This window comes from Rattus norvegicus, chromosome 10 (assembly GCF_036323735.1).
Source record: "Rattus norvegicus strain BN/NHsdMcwi chromosome 10, GRCr8, whole genome shotgun sequence".
Taxonomy (NCBI): Eukaryota; Metazoa; Chordata; class Mammalia; order Rodentia; family Muridae; genus Rattus; species Rattus norvegicus.
Genome location: NC_086028.1, coordinates 84,360,075 through 84,378,020, shown reverse-complemented (window position 1 = coordinate 84,378,020; position 17,946 = coordinate 84,360,075). Strand labels below are relative to the sequence as shown.

The window sequence follows — 17,946 nt, the reverse complement described above, 5'->3', positions numbered from 1 at the left end:
GCAGGCAGTGAAGTCAGCTGGATTGAGGCCCAGAAACCCCCACACCCTGAGGCCAAGTCTTACTCTAGCTTTACTTTCAGCTAGAGTCTTGGCGAGGCCCCAAACTAGGGAAGGCCCTGGCTGCCCCTTTCCGCCTCCCTGCCCCCACCCTTATTAAATACACATTTTATCTCTCAGCATCTTCATTATCTTAACTGAAGGAGACAGGCAGTGGATGGCAGCGGCAGAGGGCGTCAGGGGAGGGGGGTGTGGGGAGCAGGCGCACCCTTGTTACAAAGTGCTGATCTGGCTCTTTTAGGCAGTGTGGGAAACAGAGGAGGGATCAAAGCGAGTGAGGCTGATTCAGAACTCAATTAGAAATTAAAAAAAAAAAAAAACAAAAAAACGGGAGCCGATTCTCCTTTTGACAGCCTCCAGCTTTTTACCCAGCCGCTTGCACCCAGTGAGCTTCTTACGGGCAGCCTCTGGACTGGTGGACCCGGAGACAGGAGGACACACACTTATGCCTCATCCACCTTTCTCTGTGGAGGAGAAGACATCAGGAGGAAACGGAGATCATATCCCCCACAAAGCTAAAAATGTAGGACATCAAAGGTGGCTTCCTCCCCAGTCCCCAGTGCCCAGAAGCAGCTTTCTGGGCAATCTCTGGGGATGTGAGGTAACTTCTTGACAGACCTACTTCTTCCTAACCTGTAGGCAAGTCTCCTACCCACAGCCAAAGCCTCCCTGAAGCAACAGAGGTTGCCTGAAGCAAATTAGTGGGACATCCAAATGGACGGGCTGCCGGGCCATGGGTCTGCCAGAAGGCCTTCTGCAGGGTCCCAGCCCACCAGAGTGGGTCTGCAGCCGGCCGGCAGCTTAACCTCCAGCTGAGAACTGTTTTCTGGGTAGGGGGAAAAGCCAGTATCTTCCTAGTACCACTCACTGAATGGCAGTTAATGAATAGCTACCAGAGTAGGTGCTAGAGGACCATACAAATGTAAATAAAGTCTGCAGAGAGTTTCTCCTACACAGTAAACAAAACCCGTCTCCTATACCATAAATAACAAAACCGTTTTGGGTCCCCCCCCCCACTCCAAATAGTCAAGATATTTTTATGCTTGTGAAGGCTAAAGGTCAATTGTAGGTGTGTCATTCCTCAGGGGCCCACAGGCTTATTTTGTTCTGTTTTTAACATCAGGCTATCTCTCACCTGAACTGACCAAGCAGAAGCTGGCCAGCCACCAAGTCCCAAGGATCTGCCTGCCTCATCAGTGCTGGAATTAGAGTCCTTGTGTGTGAATATGTGGCCGAGTGTCCTGGAGATCGAGTTTGGGTCTTCAATGTTTGCACAGGAAGCACTTTGCCAACTGAACTGTCAAAGGATTTTTTTCTCTCTCTCAAACACGGCTTAAATTGTTGGTCTTTATGGTGGTGTCTTTCCTATCCAGCCCCAGCACTGAGGACTGGACCCCAGGGCCTTGTGCAGATCAGGCCTTGAACTTGTCCTATGTAACTGGGATTGTAGGCCTGTACCACCCAGGTCCAGTTCACTGTAATCTTTAGGAAGTACTCATGGGAAGAGAGGACTGAGGACTGGGAATGTGGCTCAGTGGTAACGTCCCTGTGCCGGGGGTGGAGCCAAGGAGCAAGGGGAAAGGAGAGAAGGAAAAGATTCCGCCAAGTTTTCTGATTTCTGGGTAGCTAGGCTGGACCTCACACACTCTTGGAATTAGCTAGCCACAGGCTAGTCTTCACTGAGCCAGAAATGTCAGAGGCATCTTGGGGCTGGAATTCATACCAAGTTTATTGAGGCCATGTTCTTTCCATAGCAATACCCAACACTATGGAAGCTTAATCTGGTTCTTAAATAATAATAATAATAATAATAATAATAATAATAATAATGACAAACCAGGATATACACACCCCAGTGTCTTCAAAAGGAGAAAATGTAGGTCAGCATCTTCGCCATCACTCCATGTGGCCTAAGATCCTGGCAAAAAACTAGTAACCGCAGGCCCATCCCTTTCCACTTAAACTCCCACTACCTTCCCATAGCTTCCAGCTTCAGTGAGAAAAACCGGCAAGGAAAGGACTGTCTTCCTTTCCGCCCCGGCGTCTGAATTACTTAAGACTTTACTGACAAACATACATCAGCCTCTGCTCCCACAAGGGCAGCGGCGGAAGCCAAGCAGGGACTCGAAGTCTGCTTCACGCATCATTGACAGAACCAACCCTGTTCCAATTGCTGAAGTCTTAAGAGCAGCAATGACCTAGAAATCGACAGTGGGGGGTTGGGGGTGAGGGGAGAGCTGAAGGAAAGTAACAAAACAGTATACAGAAAGCCCGGTTTCCAGATGGGGAGGTGGGGAGGAGCTGAGGTAGAGAGGGGGGGAGGAACTTGGCCCCTTTGAATCTGCAAATGCAATCTTGGCCAGAAGCCAGGGAGGATGCACCTCAGTCCCACTGAGAGTCAAACCGTGTTCCTGACTCAAGCCCTACAGTTAGAGGAAGGCGCCAAGCCTCAAACACAACGAGGCGGGGAGGCTGCTCCGTTTTGGGCAGGATCCTACTATGGACGCAGAACAGACAGCAGCTGCCCACAGTGTGGAAACAAACTGTAAAGCAGTCACGTCTCTTAAGGCTGCAGGATCCAATAAAATGTAATTTAAATCAAGCTTCACATCTGTTCCCAATCCCATTCGGCCTCTGCTTCCCATCAGACTTCGGACAATCTTAACAATCCTGCTCGTTAACCCTTCCAGTCCCAGGCACTTCCCAAACTTCGGGGGAGAGTCTTGCCCCTGCACTCTAGTAAATGCGGGAGTGCTTCATATCCAAATCCCTATCTACAGCCTCTCCCGCCACACACACACCACACACAGCAGCGGGGCAGTGTACATCTCAGATGGCTCACTGCCCTCCCCTCCCCTCCCACCTGCTGTGGTTCAGATCACTTTACAAGGATACAGTGGGCAGGCTGAATGAAAGTGGCCAACACATCTCCTGTACCCATATCAAATTCCCAGACTCAGGGTCGGATCAGACGACAAGGCCTCGCCTGGAGAAATGCAAAGGCTCAGGCTGTTCATACCACGCGCCGTTTGCTCCCAAGAATTTAGCCAGGGACTAAAGGAGCAGCAACCGCCCCCCAAACAAGTCGGACCTTCCTGCCCCTTCCCTCAAAACCACCTTTGCCTGGCCCACACTTTTCAAAGCAGTGTTACAATAGTGCCCTCTGGTGTCCCTGTCACAAACTGCCACTTAACGCTGCAGGAAATCAAGCTCCTGTAGGGAGCCTAGAAAGATGGGTTCAGATGAGAATCCATCCTGAACTGTATCCTATTGAAACAATGGCTTCATCTGAGGGAAGTTAACACTGTGGGGAAGCGAGAGGCTATTTCCACTTGTTCTTTTTAATTTTCGTTGTCGTTGTTTCTGGAGTCTCTGTAGACCAGGCCGTCCTAGAACACGTCTGGAACAGAGACCCCCCCTACCTCTGTCACCAGAGGGCTGGGATTAAAGGTGTACAGCCCCAAGGCCTGGTGAAGGTATTTTCCTATTAACCTCTGAAAACGTAAACTCCTACAGCGTGTGGCTGCTTAAAAAGGCAACCAACACAGGCCCATGAAATGGCTCGAAGGATAGGCGCCTGCTGCCATGTTTGATGGCCTGAGTCCAGTCCCTGCAGTCCACACCATAGAAGGTAAACGACTCCGGCAGCTTGACCCTGGTATGAACACCACGGCACCTGTGTGCTTGAAAACCCTCAAAGACAACAAACGCAGCCCAAACGAACCAAACTTGAAAATAAATATATTCACAATCTGTAGTTACACTCTCCTTGTCACCCCCATACTGGTGGGGAGCGCTGGAGAATCGTCCACCCGTCTTTAGAAAGTCCGGTGCGGCAGCACCTGTCACATGTATGGAGCGTCCTCTGCACAAAATGTCCTTTGTGTTTCCCATGTAGGCTTGTGTATTTTTCTGGATCATTCCGTTTCATCTTTCTAAACCTCAAAGTTCTTTACAAAACACACCCTTTGTAGACAGAGGTAATATACATACGAATTCTTCAACACAAGTCTGTACACACTTGCAGGTACCGTGGTCAGGAAGGGAAAAGTACTGAATGTTGCTTTAAAAGGGGTCATTGCTTTTACTTTTTTTTTTTTTTTTTGGTTCTTTTTTTTTCGGAGCTGGGGACCGAACCCAGGGCCTTGCGCTTCCTAGGTAAGCGCTCTACCACTGAGCTAAATCCCCAGCCCTGCTTTTACTTTTTACAGTCTTGTGTAGTCCGGGCTAGCTCAAACTCACTGTGTAGCAAAGGATGGCCTTGAACTCCTGACTCTGTTTCCCAAGTGCTGGGAGCACAGGCATCCGCCATCACACCCAGCACTCGGTCATTTTTATGGGTAAAAACAGTAAGAGCCAAGGACATTAGCCAGTGCTAACACTCAGGAATTCATACACTAAAATTTACTGGTGCGGAGTAAAAAAGGCCGTTAACTGTTTCCGAACGACCTTACTAAAACGAAGACTCCCCCGAGCTGCAAACGCCAGCAGGACGCTTGCAGGTGCCCTAAGGAAGAGAACCGTTCAGGGCAGCCCGGCAGCGAGGATGTTCCCAATGAAAGCTTTGCCTTTTAGGACATGCTCTATCTCCTTTTCTTCAATCTTCAGAGACACCTGCAGAGAGAAAAGGACTTTCCATGATGAAGAAAGAGCACACGCGCTCATAGGCATACACAGTCACACCCCCCATCATAGTTCACTCTCAGACCGGCAGGATAACTGCTGCCGTCCTCAATGGCCCGAATCGAACTGCCCCGTCCTCACATCTTAAGCCCTACCCAGCAGAACTATTCACTTCTAGTCTTTACTTTGGCAAAGGACATGCGCTCCAAGACAGCACGGTTAAAAGCGGGGACTCCTGTACCTTGGTGAGGCGGCTCTCCTTGTTTTTCTTCAGTCCCACAATGCCCCTGGATTCCAGGAGTCCAGAAAGGGACAAACACTCAGACTGGTCTACGGCTGCCACCTGCTGTTTACGACAGACACTACTGTAGGCTTCATATAACTGCGGGGAAATGAGGGAGAACAGATCTCACTTAAAAGCCACATCTCATAACCTTACGGATTGAAAAACAGAAGTAAACCCAGAAACCGTGTCTTGAGTTACCTGAATATCCCCCCCCCCAACCCAGTTTCACTGAACCCTCGAGTAGGCAACAGACCTTTGGTGCCCCAAATACTTTATGATTATCCTTGAAAAAATTCATTCAGTGTGTTTTGCTGGCACGTATTTATGTACATACACCACTTTCATGCCTGATGCCCACGGAGGGCAGAAGAATTGTCGGAGCCCCTGGAGCTAAAATTACAGATGGTTGTGAGCCACTGTGTGGGCGTTGGGAATGGAACCCCGGTCTTCTGCAAGAGCAGCAATTGCTATTGATGGTTGAGTCATCTCACTCGAAGGTAGAACTTAGGAACGGAGCTCTATGCAAGTTCGGTGGGAAACAGAGACGAGACAAAGATGGGTTCTACGCAGCCCCGGAAGGCAACCGTACTGGCTCTGCCTCCTAGGTGCCAGGATCACTCATTATATCACCACATCTGGCTAATGGTCAACTCACTGCCTCTGCCTCCCAGCATTTTGTTCTTAAAGGCACGGGCCACCACTGCTTGGCCTTAGCTCATGTTTTTGAGATGATGCCTCACTACTGTGTAGTCTTGGCTTAGAACCCACTATGTAGACCAGACCGGGTCAAATGTGCAAAGTTCCACCTGCCTCTGCCTCCCAAGTGCAGCGGAGCCTCGGCTCTACCTGCCGAGCCTCGAAGCTTACCTTCCCCAGGGTGACCTCTTTGATTTTTAGCCGCTTGGTCAAGAGCAGCAAAGAGCAAACCAAGATCTTCTGCTGGAGAGGAAGGGAATCCTGTGTGTTTTCTTGGCTCAAAGTCACCCTGTTACCATCAACTCCCGAAATGACTTGGGATATGTGAGCGAGACCGACACGCTTGGGAACCAGCGACTCGCAGGGTGATTTACCTGCAAAGTAAATAAGCAAGACTTATATTTAATTCCTTCCTTCCTTCCTTCCTTCCTTCCTTCCTTCCTTCCTTCCTTCCTTCCTTCCTTCCTTCCTTCCTTCCTTCCTTCCTTCCTTCTCCTCCGAGACAGGGTCTCTTGTGTAGCTGCTCTCGAACTCTGTCCTCTGCTCTGCTTGCCTCTGCCTCTTGAGTGCTAGGATTAAAGATGTGCACCACTACCGCCTGGCACTTTATTCCATTTCTAAAATACGGCCTCTATATGCGTGGAGACGCACAATGCAGGTTTCAGCTAAAAGAAACCCACGTGCCCACGTGACAGCAAAGGTTGTTTCTGGGGTGGAAGATGAGGGGAAAGGCAGTCCCAGAAGGCAGGATTGTCTTTTCCCTGGGAAATAAAGTTCCATTTATCTTGTCCTTTTTTTTTTTTTTTGGTTCTTTTTTTTTTCGGAGCTGGGGACCGAACCCAGGGCCTTGCGCTTCCTAGGTAAGCGCTCTACCACTGAGCTAAATCCCCAGCCCCACCCATTTATCTTGTCCTTTAGAATGTAGTTTAATGTTGAGAAGATAATTAATCTACCCTCCTGAAAAGGCAAGAACCCGGACAGATGCCAACAAGGACGGCTAAGCGTCCCAGAGGCTGTCTGGGGACGAAGCCTGGTGCTCCAGCACTTGCCTTGTGCAAAGCCCCTCAGCCGATCCTGGGCCTAAAACTCTGAAGCAAAGCCCAATAGCAAAAGGAACAGTTGTGGAAAATCATCTAATATTTGGAATCAAGTGGGTGGGTAAGCATGGCTAGTAACTCAGTCCTGGCTTAGGCCCCACACCCCAGATGGCTTTCCCAAATGACCTCTGTCTGAGGTTCCCTCACGTGTCCAAACTATTCTGTAAGACACTTGAGAAAAATGTCGGGGGCTAGCCTAGCGTGTAGCGCCCTCCCCAGAGCTGGAGGCTGGGAACTACGGTGAAGGCACACGGGCCGTGGTGGCCCCACTGCTTGGAGAAGAGCAGCTGCGGGAGAGGCAGGATTTGCTCTCTAACAACCTATGCCTGCAGTTACTTCCTGAGGCCGCCTGCAGTTGCCCCACAACAGCTTCTATTGCTTTACCACAAGCAGGAAGCTGCAGAGGGCTAATAGAGAAACCAGAGCTCACGGATCGAGTAGCAGAAGTTCTACGATAAAAGGAACTCGGGGAGTCTATCCTTACTCCCTCCCCACACAATGGCAAGGTCCCTTCTGAAACAATCCCAGCGTGACACCTATCCCATCCGTCTGTTTCAAGACTTAAGAGTCGTGTCTACGTTCCTGTGCTGGCCTTGAACTTGTACTGGGTGCTTGGATCCCGGGTATGGCCCGCCACCCTTGCCGTCTAGCCAACTTCTTGTTGCTTGTCTTCAATGCTGGGGAACCGAGTTATTTCTGCGCATTAGAAAGTCCCTCTTATTTAGTGGAAGTCACCATCGCTATAGCTTTCTATATAGCCAGCCTCCCGCCCCCAGAAGTCAAAAGACAGGAAGTAGCTCATTCCCATAACCTACACCAGGAACCTGGGAGCTCTTTTAGCAGCGTGCGCCAGTGCTGACCCGAGGGCCACTGACGACCCCAGGGCCACTGACGAGCCTGTGTGTTATTGCTAGGGGAAGGGAGCCTGTAAGGATGGAGTAACCTACAGACAGAGAAAACAGTCTACACATTGGTATACACTGCCTATTCACTGCCCAAGCACTAATTTGGGTTACCATTTGAAAGCCTTTAAACGGCTTCTACCAGTAAATTCTGACGAGGAAGTTTCTATTCTGAACTCTCAACCAGAAGAAACAGGTCAGCCCTCCCTGTTTCTAAAGACTAACGCGGGGTTGGGGATTTAGCTCAGTGGTAGAGCTCTTGCCTAGGAAGCGCAAGGCCCTGGGTTCGGTCCCCAGCTCCGAAAAAAAGAACTAAAGACTAACGCTGGACACCTAACACTGGTAAGTATATGGTTTGCAGCTGAGTGACATCCCCCAGCGAAGAAAAGGGAAACCAGCCTTGTCCGTGACAGCCCCGGGGTCTGTGCTCTGCCTCGCAGACTGCCCTGAGGTGAACTCACGATCTGCGTGCTCCCTGAAGCTTTCTTCCTTTCTCCCCTTTACTTACCAGGCATTACCTTCCCCCACAGAACCACCTAAAGGGCACCAGACATACCCTGAGAGGGTGGCTCAACCTTGCAACCTCATTTTCGTTCCCAGAGCCTAGGAAGAAACCTTAGTCCTCCAGCCCCACCATTCACGAACACCCCTGGGAACTCATTTCTAGTACTACACAGACTGACCCTGGCAGGCAAGACTGCAATGAACCAGACGAAGCCACACCCTGCTCCCTCTTGTATCGGCTGTGGGAAGGGAGATTTAACTGGGTCTTTCCCCCTCCTCAGCAAGGTAACTCTTTAGAAAGGCGGATAGGAAGCAGGTAAGCTACTCACATTCGGAGAGTGGTTTGAGGACTGTCTGGCTCCTGACATCCGACTCCACAATTTCAATAGCTCGCCTATGAAAAAAGATTTCTAAAATTAATTTAGTTTGGGCCAAACCAAATATCACACCAAGCCACCATACCCCAAAGCAGGCACATTAACTAAAAAGACATTTTTAAAAAATTAAGGACCCAGGTTGGAGAGATGGCTCAGCGGTTAAGAGCACTGACTACTCTTCCAGAGGTCCTGAGTTCAAATCCCAGCATCCACATGGTAGCTCACAACCATCTGTAAAGAGATCTGATGCCCTCTTCTGGTGTGTCTGAAGACAGCGACAGTAAACTCATATACATAAATAAATAAAAAAATCATTAAAAAAAATGTCCCTTACAAGTTTGGTGCCCAGCACTCACAACAGGCAGCTCACTCAACCACCCAATGCCCTCTTCTGGCCATCACAGGCACTGCACATACATATAATAGTCACAGCACACATACACACAGCTAAAACAGTAAATATTAAGAGGCCAGTTTACGGGCTGGGGATTTAGCTCAGTGGTAGAGTGCTTGCCTAGGAAGCACAAGGCCCTGGGTTCGGTCCCCAGCTCCGAAAAAAAAAAGAACCACAAAAAAAAAAAAAAAAAAAAAAAAAAAAAAAAAAAAAAAGCCTTTTCACGGGGCTGGGGATTTAGCTCAGTGGTAGAGCGCTTACCTAGGAAGCGCAAGGCCCTGGGTTCGGTCCCTAGCTCCGAAAAAAAGAACCAAAAAAAAAAAAAAAAGAGGCCAGTTTACATAGTGAGTTCCAGACCAGTCAGTTACCCAGGAGACCCTGCTTGAAAATAAACTGGGTTATGTTGTGGCCTAAGAGAGACTTATCTACCTTTAAAATAACAACTCCAGGAATTTAGGAAACACTGCTACTCTTCTCGCTTTTACGATGTCAGGTAGGTTGTCATACACTGAGCCAATAACATTTTAGATGAGGAAAAATGTCTTGGGTAGCCGGGGTATACAGTGTGGGGCTGGACAGCACTCCCACCCAGCAGACCCAAAAGGGGAGTCGTCAGATATAGGAGGACATGTGTTGGCTAATCTTGCTGGCCTGCTGCATGGTCATCACTCATAGCTGTCGGTTTTTCTCAAGTAAGTTTGCTGACTAGGGAGAACTCTCAGTCTAGAGCACACCATCTAGCAACAGGAAGAGCTTCCTCTCCCACTGTTCTTTCTTAAGTGCTTTGCCCACAGGAGGCCATGGGCAGACCTGGATCTTCTGTAAGGCAATAGGGGTAAGTTGGACCAGCGGGCCAGCACAGCAGAGGATCATTTTAATGGACCCAGTGCCCCTACTGGGAGGAAGAACTTTCATCAGTCAGCACAGAGGTTTTCCCCAGCAGGAGGAGCTGGGGGACAGAAGAGAGAAAGAGGTCTAGGGTAGGACTTGGGGGACCACCAACTGGAAGGAGGAAGGGGTGCCCACAAAAGCAAAGGAAAGAAGAAAGTCTGAAGGCAAAAGGTGGTTCAGGTCCATAAATAAACCTGCTTGAGACCAGCGGATGGAAAAGCAAACTCGCATCTTTTTTAATACAAATGTAATTAACCAATCTATAATCACCACGGGGAGTGCTGGCAACATCTCATTTGCTTCTCCCTCCGTAGGTAATGGACTGATAATGTCTCAGACATTAACGCGGTGGAAACCCAGCACTCCCCACTGAGAGACGAGTCCTCTTTTCCGAGCTCGGAAAGAGGCAGAGTGGAGCCTCTTAAGTCATATTCATCTAGGCGACACCAGATCATCAACATCTCCTTTTTTTTTTTTTTCCTTCAATAAAAACAGTCAACCTAGCCATAACTCACCTGCAAACATCCAGCGCTTTCCGGATGTCCCCTGAGACAGCAGATACTTTGCGGGCACAGAACTGAATCGCAGCACTGTCCAGAACCTGGTCTTTTGATACCTGCGGACGAGACCCAGGAGATGATTGAGTCAGGCTTAGTTAACACTGGCCCAAAATCCTAACTACCAGGAGACTACAGCAGGAGGATCTAAAGTCAAGTTAACACAGCGAGACTCTGTCTCAAATAAATGCATAGTAAATAGGAATGCAAAATAAAGAGAGCTCAGCACAAAACACTAGCACGAGAGGCCTCGTGAATTCCGGTACTGGTAATAAATAAAACAGGGACTGAACTCAGGCCATCAGAGCCAGCAGTGACTAGTAAGTGCCTTTACCCATGAAGCCACCACACTGGCCCGGGTCGCACTGTTTAAAAGCCATTAAGGAGTCATGAGCCCTCTAATTCCCACTCTTGTTTCGACAGTGAAATGGCCAATAAGCGAAACCACGTGCAGAAATTCACATAAAAATGTTCTCACTCATTATGGTCTGTAGGCGCTTGCCACACCATTAATAAAGCGATCAGATTGGAGTCTTTTAAACCTATCGTTTGCGTCCCATCGCGGAGAGCATCCCCACAGCAGAACTTGGCCCAGCATCGGCACTCACCTGACTAAGCCTATCCTGCAAGATCGCAGCTATCTGATTCCTGGTGTAAGGTGGGAAGTTCAGTAGCTTCGGCTTACAGCCTTCTCTAGCTTCAAGTCTCGGCAGAATTCTGTCCGTGAGATCCAGGGTATTAGCAATACCTGCGAAGGTAAATAACAATTACCACCAGCAGCAAAATCATCCTAGAAGGAAACTAAGCCCCCTAAGACTCCCAGGCTTAACCCAGCGTTTCAATGGTTGCTTCCGCTTGCCCCATACCCCACACTGGAAGGTAAGGTGGACCTAGTAGGTAGGATGTAGTACTTAGGTGGGGATAGTCGCTCATAGTCCCAACACAGGAGACTGAGACAGGAGGATCATGAATTTGAGGCTACAAGGGATCTTGTCTCCAGGAAGAAGGGGGTAAGAAAAGAGGGCGGGCAGGCAGACTTCTGTTGAATTCTAGGCTAGCCAGGGCTGCAGTGAGACCTGTCTTAAAAAATAAATCTATTGAGCCAGGTGCGGTGGTGCCCCCACTTTGATCACAGCTCTTGGGAGGCAGGCAGATCTGAGTTCAAGACCAGCCCAGTCTACAGAGCTAGTTCTAGGACAGCCAGGGCAAGGCAGAGAAACCCTGACTGGAACACCAAAACAAACCAAAAAAGCAAATCTATTGTTTCAGAATGCGGTATTTTGTGCTTTTCTTTAGAGCACATACGGGAGAACGGAGGCCAGGGCTTTGTGCACGCTAAGCACGTGATCTACCGGCAACTCACACCCCTCCCTGCCTATGTCACTTTGTACGATTGTGTGTTGTATGTACACATGTGTATTTGCGCTTCCCTGTGTGTGTGTGTGTGTGTGTGGGCGGAGCCCAAGTTGGTGTCAGATGTTCTCCTTTAGGGCTCTGCACCTTATTTTTTGAGTCAGGATCTCTCATGCTAATGCAGCAAGAACCTTGTCCAATGAGCCATCTCTTCAACAGCAGCAATACTACTACTACTACCACTACTACTACTACTACTACTACTACCACCACTACTATTACTACTACGCCCTAAATCATGCCCTCCCTGCTTCCTCCTGTGCTGTCTGGCTTCTTTGTCACTTTTTTATTCAGACCTAATAAAATCAATGTGCCTTATATTAGCTTACTCTACCACAGTAACTTTCTTATTTTGCTAAGACAGAAAGCCAGCTCATGATAGGTCTGTAACTTCAGTTTAGGGGATCAGATGCCCTCTTCTGGCCTCCATGGGTATCAGGGACCCAAGCAGGGAAGAACTGCATCCCGGGCAAAACACCTGTGCACATAAAATAAGGAGAGGAAACGAAGGTGCGCAGGGAAATGTCACAGCTCAGTGGATTAAACACTGGCTAAGTACATACGAGGAGCTGGGTTCAGATCCTCAGAAGCCAGGGAGCCAGTGAGCTCCGGGTTCAGCAAAAGTCTCGGCCTCAGTAAATAAAAAAACTGACAGTGAAGAACTGGAGAGATGGAGGGGCTGGGGATTTAGCTCAGTGGTAGAGCGCTTACCTAGGAAGCGCAAGGCCCTGGGTTCGGTCCCCAGCTCCAAAAACAAAAAAAAAAACAAAAAAAAAAAAAAAAAAAAAAAAAAAAAAAAAAACAAAAAAAAAAAAAAAACTTGACGGTAAAAAAATGAAGACCTGAGATGTCAACCTCTGTACACACAACATTCACATATGTCACAAGCTGAACAGACTTGAGACAATTAACAACGTGTCACATTAACAAGCAAGCACTAACCAATGAGCACCAATCGGGAATTGCTTAACCACGGCCACTCAAACAGTGTGTATAACACATCCTGCCCTTTGCTGTCCAGCTGATCCATCTCGTCCAACACCAACACACTACATAGAAAGAGACATCGTTAGTACCCGTCATATTCTCAACCTTCCAAGGCTTGATCTGAGCTAACCTTAGGATGCTTGCCTGAGGTTGGTAACACAACAGCCCCCATCACTAACTGGTATTGTCCAATTGTTTTCAAGGAACTTGCTTAAAAACAGTTACACTTTAAACTAGGCTTGGCAGAAATGATACACGCCTTTAATTCCAGCACTCAGGGGGCAGAGGCAGGCAGATCACAGTGAGTTTAATACTGGCCTGGTCTACAGTGCTAATTCGAGGACAACGAAGGACACACAAAGGAAGCCCCGTTTCAAAACAAAACAAAAAACAAACAAACAAACAAAACACCCAAAAACCAACAACAAACCAAAAAACCCAACCCAAACAAAACAGTTAAAATTTAAACTCAATAATCAGAAAGAAAGCACAGGGGCTGTGGGTGTGACTGGGTGGCAGTACGCTTATCTAACACACACAGAGCCCTGGATTCCAGCCCCAAAACCATCAATAAATAAGTTAGAATGTTCTGAAAATTAAGTTCTTTCCCGGGGTAACACCTTGCAGATTTCCACTGAGCATCAGGCAGCAGAGAAACACTCACATCATGGGGCCCCTCTCGGCTGTCAAGTGCTTTTCCAGCTTTCTCATCAAGTCCTTCCCGGTGGGTCTGCAGAGTTCCTCCCGACCAATCTCCTGAGCAATGGCTGGGAACACGGCCTGAGCGTTCCTCAGGGACATGCAATTCAGCACGATAGTTTTAAAGCCTTTCACTTCCTTCTAGGTTAAAAAGAAAAAAAAAAAAAAAAAAAAAAAAAAAAAAAAAGACGGAAACATGGGAGGTAAGTTGGCTTCAGACAATAACTTCCTCAAACCTGACCAGGTCTCTGAGAGCTAACAGGACACGAGAGCGAAGCTCTGCTTTCTTTGGAAAGACTCATACCCTGAAACAACAAAATGTCTCACTTTTAGGAAGCATCCGATCTCTTAATCATGTATTCTTTCTTAACCCTTAAGAGTCAATTGTTGGGGGTTGGGGATTTAGCTCGGTTGTAGAGGGCTTGCCTAGCAAGTGCAAGGCCCTGGGTTCGGTCCCCAGCTCCAGAAAAAAAAAAAAAGTCAATTGTTGGGGGATGGAGAGATGGCTCAGCGGTTAAGAGCACTGACTGCTCTTCCAGAGGTCCTGAGTTCAAATCCCAGCAACTACATGGTGGCTCACAACCATCTGTAATGGGATCTGATGCCCTCTATATAATAAATAAATTTAAAAAAAAAGGGGGGGGGGGCTGGGGATTTAGCTCAGTGGTAGAGCGCTTAACCTAGGAAGCGCAAGGCCCTGGGTTCGGTCCCCAGCTCCGAAAAAAAGAACCAAAAAAAAAGGAGTCAATTGTTGGGGCTGGAGAGATAGCTCAGTGGTGGCTGCTTTTCCAAAGAACCTGGGTTTAATTCCCAGCACCCATATAGCAGCGCACAATTGTCTAGAACTCTAGTTCCAGGGGACCCAACATTCTCACACAACCATACATGCAAGTAAAATGCCAATGTGTGGGGACACACACAAACATACATAAATATACACATAATGTTTCAGCAAAAGTGTCCATAATTCAGATTCTTAGCATACCTTGAAGTCCTGCAGAATCCGGCTTAAACAGGCAGTTTTCCCAGTTCCAGGAGCGCCAGAAAGGTAGAGACTCCCAGCTTTTTTCCCACAGATGTGCTCCTTCAGGAAATCCCTGATGACACCCATCTCCTGTTCTCTGGCAGGCAGCCGGTCCGGGACAGCTGTATTCAGGACAAGCTTTGCCTGTTGATAGCAAGTGCCTGTGCCGGAATAAAGGTCAATTAAGACACAGCCAAAGGTGACCGGGTTTCATTTGGCTCCACCAGCATAGTTCATGATGGCTAGGCTACCACATAAGGACTCACCTTCCTGCTTGAACAGTCGCATACACGCGGATTCCTTCTCTGGTGGGCATTTCTGCTCAGGATTTGTTTCGCTCTCTTGACCTCTTTGAGCGGAGGAAAGTATTTGGTGCTGGGGAACTCTGTCTTGTTCTTTTGGGGCGGAAGCCTTAACTGCCAGCTCATCATCGAATATTAATCTGCATCCCTTCCGTGTATGTGAGCGAGGGGGGCCGTTTTCCTTCCTGCCCAGCTTGGGCGGAGAACATGGAGATAAATGGGGAGTGTTGCACAGATTGTCATCACCTGAAGCACAGAGCAGAACTCACTCACTCACTGCAATGCTGTCACCCCCAAAAACACTAACTGCAGAATGTGGTCCTTCATAGGAGGACAGGAAAGAACTACAGACATCTCCCACATCCGGAAAGAGGTGGTTTCTTTCTCTGTTGAGACAGGAGACCCTGGCTATCCTGGTAACCCAGATGCCCCCGCAGTCACAAAAGATCTGTGTGCCTCTGCCTCCGGAGGACTGGAGGTGTGCACCACCACCACCACCACCGACAAGAGGTGAATTTCTACCTGAGTCAGAACCACCGAAGAAACTTCTCACCAAGGAGCAAATGTGGCCACCAGATGGCACCCCTGAATCTTATCATTTGGTAGTTCTAGTGGGGTGAAACTGTAAGGTTGTTTTAAAATAGGACTCGTCAACCTGGGCTCAAGGGACCTGACATCTCGGGGTAAAGAACTTCCCTCTCTGGGAAGCTGTTTGTGTGCATTGTTGAATGTCCAGCAGACTTGTTAGCTTTTTTTTTTTTTTTTTCTTTGGTTCTTTTTTTCGGAGCTGGGGACCGAACCCAGGGCCTTGCGCTTCCTAGGCAAGCGCTCTACCACTGAGCCAAATCCCCAACCCCAGAACATTTCTTTAAAAACAAAACAAAAAACAAAAAAAACAAAGCAAAAACAAACAAACAAACAAAAACCCACAAAAACAAAACAACAAGAACAACAAAAAAAGAGACATCAAAAAATGGAAATGATAGTTAAGTACTATTTGAAAACAAAAACAGGGCTGGAGAGATGGCTCAGACGTTAAGAGCACTGACTGCTCTTCCAGAGGTCCTGAGTTCGATTCCCAGCAACCACATGGCGGGTCACGACCATCTGAAATGGGATCTGATGCCCTCTTCTGGTGTGTCTGAGGACAGCAATAGTGCACCCACATACATGAAATAAATATATTTTTTTAAAAAAAGAAAAACAAAAATAATAAAAAAATTTAATAATCTCATCTAATTGTTTTTTTTTTCTTTCTCAAGACAGGGGTTCTCTGTGTAACTCAGGCTGTCCTGAAACTTACTCTGTGGACCAGGTTGGCCCCAAAACTCAAGAGATCCACCTGCCTCTGCCTTCTAAGTGCTGGGGTTCCAAGTGTGCTCACCACCTCCTGGCTTACTTTGTTGCTTCTTAATTTCACAAGTATGCAGGCAAATCTCACAACACTATAACTTCACGGAAAATTTAAAGGACAGAACCAAGGAAATGAAGATCAAACCTAGGTTCCTCAGCAAATGGTCCCTGTTAGTTGTCGACTTAACTGTGAAGTTCAGTACACACTTGGCAGCCATTATGGAAACAAATACAGCCCAGGATTTAGGGGACAGGCATCTCCGCACAGAGGTAAGAAAGGCTGACAGCTCAGTCATAGTCACACTCGCAGAGTGAAAGCTTACCCAAACGTTTTCGGGGACTGAGAGGCAGAATTTTTATGTCCGCACACGGAGTGGTGGGTACAGGCTGGACGTTTCTAAGTTTTACTTCACTGTCACGGGAGTTTGTCTTGCTCAGGGTCTTAGATTGCTTCTTTTTCGGAAAGTCGATGGTAGCTTGTGTCTGGGATCGGGTTTGAGGCATGATGGCCACACAACTGGATACAAAGAAGAATCAGGAAAAGCAAAGAGAAAAACACACAGAGCTTACTTTATACTGGGGACCAGGACTCCATAAGTCATGTTAACATAGCATTTTTAACATTTCCTGCCTCCGGTGCAAATCTATGTAAAAGTGTAACATCGGTCTGCCTAGTACGCGTAACATTCCGTTATACACATATTACACACTTCAGTCTTACCATACCTCAGAGGTAGAAACTATTAGCCCTCTCTTAAAGAGATAATCACAGAAAACCACGGCTATCCTGGTCATCCAGGGACCAGAACCCAAGTTCTTACACTTGAGCGATGCCAGAAGTTTATCTCCAGTAATTTCTATAATACTTCTAGTTCCTTCACTCCAGACATGCGAGACGTCTTTAGCACTAGTTTAGTTCCAGACATTTAGGCTCTCCCAAGTCCAGGCAGTGCAGCTCCGTCCTCCCCTGCACAGAACTAGCCAGCACTCCACAAAGCTCTCAACCCCACCCTACACCATTTCCTCCCAGCAGCTCTCTGCTCCTTCCCAACACTCCATGCTCGGACCGCTTCTAGAGCTCACAACGCCCTCCCTGACCCAGCCTCAGACCCCAGGCGATTTCCGCTCTCCACCGGCCTTGCTCAGACCAGCCTCAATTCTGTGGGCACCAGACCTCACGGAGCTTTGCACTCTTCAGGAATGTGTCGCTCAGTGCACGCTCCCCTGATCTCGATCAGAACCGCAAGGACTCTCCGGCCACAAGGTCCACAGCTGCTGCAAAGTCAGCTCGCGCCAAATTCGCTCCACCTCAGCGTTCTCCTCTCCCGCCAAAGCCCAGCCAGGCTTCTGATTAGTTGTCACTAATCACCACGCCTTCGCCGGTGGCAGTTGGCAGCCAATAGGGACAGCCCCAGGTCTCAGCGCCCAACACGAAGTCACACCCACTCGTCCAGGAGGGCGTTAACTTCAGAGACCTCGGAGGAAGGGCGCGCGCTTGCGACCACGCCACGCCGCAAGGCCTGGCGGGAAGTGTAGTTTTTGCTTCCACGCAGTCTACTTCCGCATTTTTATTTCTACAGGGAGATCATTGTTCCTGGTATTGCCTAACGTTCTCATTCTCCTGGGCTATCTTTGCTCCTCTTCTCTGCCAAATGTACCTATTTTCATTATTCTGGTGAGCTAGATTTTAAGGGGGCAGTCTTGTATGGCAGGAAGCAAATGAATGCATAAGGTCACAGTTTTCTGAGGGGCTGATGACTTGAACCAGGGTTTGGGGGGGCAAG

The 17,946-nt window shown here is 48.3% G+C and overlaps 1 protein-coding gene across 3 annotated transcripts; it reads right to left on the bottom strand.

Moving 5' to 3' along the window:
• Window positions 1–3,781: 3,781 nt before the first annotated feature.
• Window positions 3,782–17,660, bottom strand: Cdc6 (cell division cycle 6). Of its 3 annotated transcripts, none has more exon segments than NM_001108298.1 (12): window positions 3,782–4,671; window positions 4,922–5,062; window positions 5,834–6,036; window positions 8,495–8,559; window positions 10,343–10,443; window positions 10,993–11,132; window positions 12,740–12,846; window positions 13,449–13,624; window positions 14,469–14,668; window positions 14,774–15,055; window positions 16,486–16,679; window positions 16,984–17,156. In NM_001108298.1, coding segments are annotated over 11 exon segments (1,686 nt in total). In that variant the 5' UTR covers window positions 16,667–16,679; window positions 16,984–17,156; the 3' UTR covers window positions 3,782–4,581.
• Between the last annotated feature and the right edge of the window lie 286 nt (window positions 17,661–17,946).

Bases quoted from the DNA above. Each gene is read 5' to 3' on its own strand.
- Cdc6 (XM_006247354.5), bottom strand. From the start codon at position 16,666: ATGCCTCAAACCCGATCCCAGACACAAGCTACCATCGACTTTCCGAAA. The intron at 12,847-13,448 runs GTGAGTGTTTCT...CTTTCTATGTAG, and splicing joins GCCGAGAGGGGCCCCATGAT to TGTGTTGGTGTTGGACGAGA. The intron at 10,444-10,992 runs GTGAGTGCCGAT...TCTCGTCCGCAG, and splicing joins TGCAGGATAGGCTTAGTCAG to GTATCAAAAGACCAGGTTCT.